At 54.3% G+C, this 9273-nt stretch overlaps 1 protein-coding gene across 6 annotated transcripts; it reads left to right on the top strand.

Moving 5' to 3' along the window:
- The first annotated feature begins 677 nt into the window (after positions 1 to 677).
- VPS37C (VPS37C subunit of ESCRT-I) lies at positions 678 to 9268 on the top strand. Of its 6 annotated transcripts, none has more exons than XM_006110285.5 (6): positions 693 to 901; positions 3769 to 3880; positions 4960 to 5074; positions 5173 to 5344; positions 6691 to 6773; positions 7054 to 9268. In XM_006110285.5, exons 3-6 carry the CDS (start codon positions 4982 to 4984, stop codon positions 7813 to 7815), a joined length of 1110 nt encoding a protein of 369 aa, XP_006110347.2. In that variant the 5' UTR covers positions 693 to 901; positions 3769 to 3880; positions 4960 to 4981; the 3' UTR covers positions 7816 to 9268. The 6 variants fall into 6 exon arrangements, with proteins under 6 accessions (XP_006110348.3, XP_006110347.2, XP_075784525.2 ...); XM_075928409.2 differs by lacking the exon at positions 693 to 901 and adding an exon at positions 1255 to 1394; XM_006110284.5 differs by lacking the exon at positions 693 to 901 and adding an exon at positions 2876 to 3312.
- The last annotated feature ends 5 nt before the right edge of the window (positions 9269 to 9273 follow it).

Raw genomic sequence — 9273 nt, 5'->3', positions numbered from 1 at the left:
TATTCCAGGATCACTAGGGGCATTTCCACATCCCCCACTGTAATTTTGTGATCTGGGGGGGGAAAAAAAAAAAAAAAAGTCCCAGCCTGCAGTTTTCTACAGGCCCCGGCTCCTGAAGCTGCATGCGTCATGCCCCTTTCCAGACCACCCTGCACTGATGTCTGTGAAACGGCCACGGTGATCTTGAAGCACCCGCGCGCGAGGGGTCCCCTTTGGCTTGATGAAGTCCAGGGCACGTGCGCGCCTTCGACGGCCACCGCCGACGTCTGGAAAGCCCCTTTCTGCAAAGCCAGCCGCGACGTCACCCCCGGGGCCACGGCTCCACGCGGCGCCCGGCACTCGAGGGCCCCTCACGCTGGCCGAAGCGCTGCCCCGACGTCCCCGCTCCCAGCCACGGGGAGCAGCCGGCTTGCACCCCCCCACTGCCACAGGCCGCTCTGGGCCTGGAGCCTCCTTCACTCTGCCTCTGCCAAGGGCAGGTGAGTGGGGGGAGGCGCCCCCCCCCCCAGACATGCCAGGCCCCTCAGATACAGGGGGGAGGGGCACTGGCCTCGGTCTCGGCTGGGATTGGCCCCTCGGGCTCTTGCCGTGGGGGGAGGGGCGCTCAGCGCCAGCCTGAGGCGCGCCCCCTGCTGTGCGATTGCGCTCAGCAGCCCCTCCCCCCGCCTTCCACAGCCTCGCTTTGGAGCAAAGATGGCGCGGCGCTGACAGGGCTTTTTCCCGGGACGGAGCGTACCATCCTCCTTCCCCCGCCCCCCAGCGCAGGGGTGATCATTTCCACCTTTTCCCTCTACTCCCTCCTCTTCCCTCTAGCAATGGTGAGGCTCACTTCCGGGAGAGCACCGGAACCCGGAAGTGTGTGGTGGCTAGCACTGGCGGCTTCCCCCTCAGCTGCTCCCAGGTGAGTGGCCCTCTCGCTGATTATCGGCTCCGTATCGCTTAACCCTTTCCCGGGCTACGTCTCGCGAGAACTGGAGAAGGGCTTGGGATTCCTCCCCCCCTCCCTTTCTCTGGCCACAGGGGCAGCGGGAGGCCGGTCGGGCTGTGCGCGGGCCAATGCGGCCACCGTCCTGCCTTCTCGCGCGTCGCTCTCTACCTGGCCTACCCCCCCTCCCCATGGCGTGGCACGTGCATCAGCCCCAACCGTCCAGGCGCGTGCCCTTCCCGCCCATTGGCTGCGACGCCTCCCGTCCCCGGCTGTGTCGTTACCCGCGTCGCCCTGCTCTCGTGGCCACACACCCGGGCCGCTGCCAGCAACATGGCCGCTCGCCCTCAGCGGGGCCAGAGTCCGTGACTGGTGCCGCCGCCGGCCCCTGGGCTGACGGGGGCTGCTGCTTCGCCGGCAGGCCCGTGAGGAGCTGCCTGGTGCTCCTGTGCCTGCCCCCAGCCCTCCGGTGGGTGTGACTGACACCAGCGCCCCCGTCTCAAGCCTTGTGGGGAGGAGGGGTCGCTGCTGCTGACACGCCGGCCCGCGTGCGGATGGATAGCTGGCACCGCGGAGCCCGGCCCCGCCCGCGTGCGGATGGATAGCTGGCACTGCGGAGCCCAGCCCCGCCCGCGTGCGGATGGATAGCTGGCACCGCGGAGCCCGGCGCCGCCCGCGTGCGGATGGATAGCTGGCACTGCGGAGCCCAGCCCCGCCCGCGTGCGGATGGATAGCTGGCACCGCGGAGCCCGGCGCCGCCCGCGTGTGGATGGATAGCTGGCACTGCGGAGCCCAGCCCCGCCCGCGTGTGGATGGATAGCTGGCACCGCGGAGCCCGGCGCCGCCCGCGTGTGGATGGATAGCTGGCACCGCGGAGCCCGGCACCGCCCGCGTGTGGATGGATAGCTGGCACCGCGGAGCCCGGCGCCGCCCGCGTGCGGATGGATAGCTGGCACCGCGGAGCCCGGCACCGCCCGCATGTGGCTGGATAGCTGGCACCGCGGAGCCCGGCGCCGCCCGCGTGTGGCTGGATAGCTGGCACTGCGGAGCCCGGCGGCGCCCGCGTGTGGATGGATAGCTGGCACCGCGGAGCCCGGCGGCGCCCGCGTGTGGATGGATAGCTGGCACCGCGGAGCCCGGCGCCGCCCGCGTGTAGATGGATAGCTGGCACCGCGGAGCCCGGCGCCGCCCGCGTGTGGATGGATAGCTGGCACCGCGGAGCCCGGCGCCGCCCGCGTGTGGATGGATAGCTGGCACCGCGGAGCCCGGCGCCGCCCGCGTGTGGATGGATAGCTGGCACCGCGGAGCCCGGCGCCGCCCGCGTGTGGATGGATAGCTGGCACCGCGGAGCCCGGCGCCGCCCGCGTGTGGATGGCTGGCTGGCACCGCGGAGCCCAGCGCCGCTCGCGTGTGGATGGCTGGCTGGCACCGCGGAGCCCAGCGCCGCCCGCGTGCGGATGGATAGCTGGCACCGCGGAGCCCAGCGCCGCCCGCGTGCGGATGGATAGCTGGCACCGCGGAGCCCAGCGCCGCCCGTGTGTGGATGGATAGCTGGCACTGTGGAGCCCGGCGCCGCCCGCGTGCGGATGGATAGCTGGCACCGCGGAACCCGGCGCCGCCCGCGTGCGGATGGATAGCTGGCACCGCGGAGCCCGGCGCCGCCCGCGTGTGGATGGATAGCTGGCACCGCGGAGCCCGGCGCCGCCCGCGTGTGGATGGATAGCTGGCACCGCGGAGCCCGGCGCCGCCCGCGTGTGGATGGATAGCTGGCACCGCGGAGCCCGGCGCCGCCCGCGTGTGGATGGCTGGCTGGCACCGCGGAGCCCAGCGCCGCCCGCGTGCGGATGGATGATTGGCACCGCGGAGCCCAGTGCCGCCCGCGTGTGGATGGATAGCTGGCACCGCGGAGCCCAGCGCCGCCCGTGTGTGGATGGATAGCTGGCACCGCGGAGCCCAGCGCCGCCCGTGTGTGGATGGATAGCTGGCACTGTGGAGCCTGGCGCCGCCCGCGTGCGGATGGCTGACATCAGTCCACTTAGCTCTGTGGTTCTCAGCTGGTGGCCCGTGGTGACTTTTTCGGTGGTCCACAGGAACATTGTCCAAAGTCACATGGTGTGACCACCATAGAGGAAATTTTGGGCCAGCGTGACCGGGAGTTACCCAGATCTGTCAGCACATGCTGTCTCAAAAAGGAGGTGGTCCATGAAAATGTTTTGATTGGCCTGGTGGTTCGTGGACTGGAACGAGTTGAGAACCACTGACTTCGCTGCTCCCTTTAGTTGTGACTCACACCAGGCTCTGCCCTTCTGTGAGTGGGTGGTACACAGTGTACCTAACACCAGCCTTAAGTCAATGACTCCCGCCAGCACTCCTGTTGCTGTGGCCAGGTGAGTGACTTGTGCCAGTGCACTCAGTGCTGCCCCATGCGTGTGACTTGCACCCCATCCGTCCACCACTGCTTAACAGGCTTCTGTTTCTAGGGCTTCTGCAGCAGTCAGTTTTAGCAGTGAACATCCTCTATTACAATTATTCTAATATAAGTGTTGCCAAGCCCTGCCATTAGAATTGCTTTTGTTCTCTGAGCTTATAGATACACTGAGGAAGGGGATAAGTTTTCCATCTGCCCCACTTCTCACTGTTCTGTTTCCTTCATCTTGTGAGTGGCTGATGGGACAGCTAAGAACCCCGAGTTTATTTCAGTGTCTGCAGCGTGAGGGCAAAATTGCTGATGCACATATGCTTTCTGGTTTCACAATATGTTTATTAGATGGGTTTGGCTGTGTCTTGGCTGGAGGGGAATTTGGAGTCCTGAATGTTGATTTGACATAACTTGTTATTTGCAGACTGATGCAACATCTCTGGAGTCAAAATCTATGAGATGTTTCACTTGAATCAGAGGTAGAAGAGCCAGCTGCAGCTAGCACCACATTAAAATCCGCACTAGTGGTCTCAGCGGTATGTCCTTTTTGTCCCTCTGCAGGAGTGTGTCTCTTCCCCCCCTCCTGTTTAGGTTTTATTTTGTTCACAGTTACTCGGTATAGCATTTTTCTGACAAAGTGTGATCCCAATGCATGACAAAGCTAATTGACACCAGACAGCCAGAGCGCGTATATATATATATATATATATATATAGGATGGGAAAGAGTGCTGCAAAAGCATTATTCCACTGACTTCAGTAGAATTTATCCTGATTTACAAAGGTGTGAGAGTTGAGTCAAGCCCATTGCATAAAAAATATGAAAGTATTTATTCATAAAAAGAAAAGAAAGGAAAGAGAAATTCATGTATGACATAGGCAGAAAACCTGCCATATATGATTTGAAGTGTTGGAGAGTCAAGGTAGAGAGATACAGGAAGGCTATTTCAGGTGGCAGGAGTGCCAGAATAGAAGGCATTTACGCCAGTTGATATGCAAAGGACTAGCATAAAATGAACAGAGAAGTGTACCCAGAGATAGACAGTTGGTTTAAAGGAGGATCACATTAATCAGAATTCTGAAATAAATGGTCATCTAGTGAAGTTGTTTGAGAAATGGATTGATATAATCACACTCTTTGGTATGTCTGAGAAGGCATTTTCCTCCACCTTTTTCCTGGCACAGAAGAGGAATCATCTCTCTCTGTAGTCCTTGAAATGGAAATGCACTGTTGTAACCCTGTTTGTTCCAAGATATTAGAGGAACAAGGTAGATTGGTAATATCTTTTGTTGGATCAGCTTCTGTGGTGAGAGTGACAAGCCTATGAGCTTATTTCTCTTGCCAGCAGAAACTGGTCCAGTAAAAGATATTACCTCACTCACCTTGTCTCCCAGAAATGGAAAGACAGTTGCCAAAATCAAAATGGCTAGACTGCCTGTGTTTTCTTTTTTTCTTTGTCCTCAGACTCTCCGTTGTCTGTAGTGTGACCGAATCTCCCTAGCATGTTTGATTCACAGTATTTAGTAAAGCTTCTTGTTAAGTCTGTTATATATTGTTAATGTGCAGCTGGCTTTGTGAAATCTAGTAATTGTCCATTTACATTTCTCATCCTTAGGGATTCACATTCCCCAGTGAAGATGGAGACATTAAAGAATCTATCTATGGAGGAGCTCCAGGAACTACAGGAGAATTCAGAGGAGATAGAGCGTCTGGCACTAGAATCAACAGAGGTGCATATTAATGTGCATGCTGCAGGTGTGGAAGGTGTATGGCTACAGTTAGGAGATGCTGCTCCTCATTGTCTGTGGCTTTTGGTCTCCTCTCTCAGGTCCAGGAACTACAATTGGAAAAGGAGATGGCCTTGGCAACAAACCGTAGCCTGGCAGAGCAGAACCTGGAGTTCCAAACACCACTGGAAACTGGGCGCGCAAACCTTTCCGAGAGATATCAGAAGCTACAGAAGCTGGCCAAACAGTGCCAGGAGCAGAAGGCAAAATTGGGTACATGTCTCCCAAACCACACACCCTCCCCAGTGCAGTCAGGTGATCTGTAACCAGAGCTTATTTCCATCCCCTCTACTGCCCAGCAGACTGAGGAGCTCCCTTTCTGTTCAAAGGTCTGCATTCTGAATCAGTCTTCTCCTACTTTCTGTTCAGATTGACTCAGTTAGAATAGAGGTGATGCCTGGCCAAAAGACACTGGAATGCAATGATGGTCTCTCCTTGGGTTTTCTCCCTTTATAACTCTTCCCAAGGCAGTAAAGCTGGATTCGGCCCACCAAACCAACAGATCTGGCCTGCGGGAGCTTCAGTCAGGTTCCCTGTGTGCCCTGTCCCCACTCATAAAAGCTGGCTGTAGAGCCATGTGCTTCTGTGAATACTGCAAGTCTGGAGGAAGAGGTTTCTCATGCTCCCCCTGTTTCCGCCACCATCTTACACCTCCCATTGGCCAGTTTCAGGCCCATAGAAGCTGCCTGTTTGCAGGACAGGCAGTATGGGACGTACCCCTCCTCGCTGGGCCTGCAGTGTTCAGAGCAGCACATATGGCCCCTGCAGGTGCTCTGAGCACGTGCAGGAGCATGGAAGGCAGGAATCCTGGCTAAGGAACTCACTGGGCTGCTGCCCACCTCTGGCACCCCAGATCCTCCCTCTCCCCAACCCTCTGTCCCCCTTCCTGTACCTCTGTCCCACATAACCCAAACCCTCTGCATCCCCACTCCTGCACCCATATCTCCTCCCAGACCCTGCACCCCCCCTCCTGTACCCTTCCTTCAGGTCACAACCCCCTTGCACCCCCAATTTCCTACTCCCAGTCACAACCCAAATCCCGCCCTCGGTTGCAACTCCCTCCCAGATCGTGCACCCCCTCCTATACCCCTTCTCTAGGTCAGAATCCTCTCCTGCATCCATAGCCCCTTCTGGACCCTGTACTCTCCTGCACCCAAATTCCCTCTCAGATTCCATACCCCTTTCTGCACTCCTGTTCCTTACTCCAAGCTCCTTTCTGCACTCAACTCCATTCCAAACCCCACAGCTCCTTCATTAGTATTACAAAAGAGTGCAGCCCTTGACCACTTACCAAATTCTCAGAGCGGCACCCCCCCCCATCAAAGATGATTGCCCACCCCTCTAGTAAAGGTTCCCATTATGAAAGTGAGGAATTCAGCAGAGTCTTGGTGCCATAAGGGCAGGAAGGTAATGTTGTTTCTACTTCTTTATGCTTTGCTGGAGTCATGAGCCAGAGCAAAGAGCCTTGACACTGGTATTGTCACGAGAGAGAGGGAGACATGATAATTCTGTCTAATTTTTGTATGTCAGATTTTGGTCATCACATTTTTCCTCCCCAGAGAAATTCTCTGCAACGATGCAGCCTGGGACACTGTTAAGTCTTCTACAGGTGGAAGGCCAGAAGATCGAAGAGGAATCTGAGGTGATTCTAAGATTTAAGTCTAAATGAAAATAAAACTGACTAATGGCAATCTCCCTGAAAACTTGAAATTACCCTCCCCAACCTACACCCTATATTGAGGATTGTCATGCATAGATTGAAGCCATTATCCTAAAGATTGGGATTGTCTCACCTATATGGTGGAGTTGTTTAATGATTTCCCATGTGATCTAGGCCATGTCTCAGAACAAGGGGTCTGAATTGCAGCTGGGGTAAGAACATTGGAGGGAGCAGCACTAGTATCTGGTATCTTGTGTTCCAGACTATGGCAGAGAAGTTCCTGGAGGGTGAAGTTTCCCTGGAGCGGTTTCTTGAGCAGTTTTCCTCCATGAGGAAGTTGTCCCACCTGCGACGGGTCAGAGTGGAAAAGCTCCAAGAGGTGCTGCAGAAGTCTGAAGCTTCACAGGAGCCAGCCAGTGACTCTCATTTTAATCACCAGCATCCTGCTCCTCACATAACTACTGGGCTTGCTGATGAGCAGCAGCCGCAGCCTTTTCCGTCAGGAACACCATCCTTTTCTTTGCCATATAGTCCAGCTCCATGCATGCCTGTAGGCCCTACAGCCCAAGGAGCTCTCCAGCCTGCTCCTTTCTCTGGAGCACAAGTTATAGTGGGACCCCATAGTTCCTCTCAACCAAACACCCAACCTGCATTTCCTTATAAATCACCTCCAGTTCCCGGATACCCACATGCCCCACCTGGAGGTTCACCATCAGGATACTCTCAGACAAGAGGTTCGTCTTCGGCAACAGGCTACCCTTGGTCTCCATGTAGAGGTCCACCACCTGCCACAGGTTACCCTCCACCCCAACCCAGAGCTCCATCTGGAGTAGGGTACTCCCAGCCTCCACAGCCTTCATATTTCCCACCAGCAGGAGGAAGACAACAGTGTCCGTATCCAACCCAGCCACCACTACCTAGTTTCCCAGTTCCATCCCAGCCTCCATATCCCCCAGCTTCACACTCACCCTTTGGATACCCACCACCTCCCCCACCTCAAGGGCCTGCTTGGCCAGGCTACTAGTCAGTACTTCTGGAGAGTTTGCTTCATCATCCTCTCTTGTGTCATGATCTAAGAAATTAATCCTTGCTGAGAAATAGACAAAAGAAGAAAGAGCTGGGAGTTTTGCCCTTAAACCCATACATGTATAAGCATTATATAAGATGAGAGGTTTGGGGCTAGCATCATATACACTGTAGCTCCACGCGGTGCAAGAAGTGATTGCACCATTGTAGGTGTTGATTAATGAATAGTACTGTGTATTGGCTGTTGACATTCTTCAGTGGCCACTTGTGCTGATTGGTCATTTGAAATCATGTTAGAAAATATAAGTGGGCCAGATTCTCATCTATTATAAATGGGCAAAACATGCCCTGATTTACACAAAGACTTGTGTATGAGATGCCTGTGTTTATAGTTTTCTACGTACATAAATATATATCAAAAGAATTCCAAACACAGAAGTGTGTAAGAGATGGAGTGAAAATCTGACAGTATTTCACCTGAAATGCTTATATTGCTTCCCAGTTAACTCACTTGGAAAAGGACTAACAGAATCTGCCAGATTCAGAATCGAGGCATTATTTATCTTGTCAATGAGACGTGACTACCTAGTGTGTTGGGATAACTCAGCCCTTGATATGCCCCATATCACTGTACCTTAACTCCAATCCTCTCATTCCCAGCACATTGCAGGACAAAGATTTCCTTATCACTGCTTCTGTGTATCTAACCATACTGACATTATGATTTCACTGCAAAGCAAATGTCTGTCCAGTGCTGTCACTGTCTATCCATTTCAGCTGTTTCCAGTCTACTCATGGGCAAAGGCCTTTTTGGCACTGGCCCCTTTTATCTGTGAGGCATGCCGACCCCTCCATTGCAGGATGTAGATTTTCATGGAGAAAGCATCAGGGTCATGAAATATCTCTGGGATTTGATATGTGGAATATCAGTTCTGCCATGGAGGTAAAATTGGTTGGCATGATGCTTCTGGAGCTGCTAATAATTTGGAGGTGAGGTAGCATATGCTGTGATCTGTACACATCTGGATGACTACTTCTTTTTTGCTGGTTGATGATGGAAAACAATGCTACCATCCAAACTTTGCTAATGGTTCAGAGAAACACTGAGGTCTCAAGCCTCCTTCAACATTTGTTCCTCCTTTCTTGTGACCTGCGGTAGGGGTGAAAGTACACTGGCTCATGAAGCATCAAGTGTCTCTTGCATCCCCTCTCCCATTTCCTGCTATGTTGACCTGAGAAAACAATGAAGCCAACAGTGAGAATGGGTTCTTAAGATAAATGGGATTTTTTCTTTGCTCCGCACTTTACCTATCAAATTCTGTTTGCTTGCCCGTAAGTTATTTATGAAGAAAGATTACTAAAGGACTAGACTGGGTTGAATGCTTTTGGAATTTGATAGAAACAATTCCCTATTTGTGATTAATTAGAGTAATAAAACTTGATGAATTGCACACAC

This window comes from Pelodiscus sinensis, chromosome 5 (assembly GCF_052426305.1).
Source record: "Pelodiscus sinensis isolate ZL-2025 chromosome 5, ASM5242630v1, whole genome shotgun sequence".
NCBI lineage: Eukaryota > Metazoa > Chordata > Testudines > Trionychidae > Pelodiscus > Pelodiscus sinensis.
This window is presented reverse-complemented; position numbering and strand designations above follow the sequence as displayed.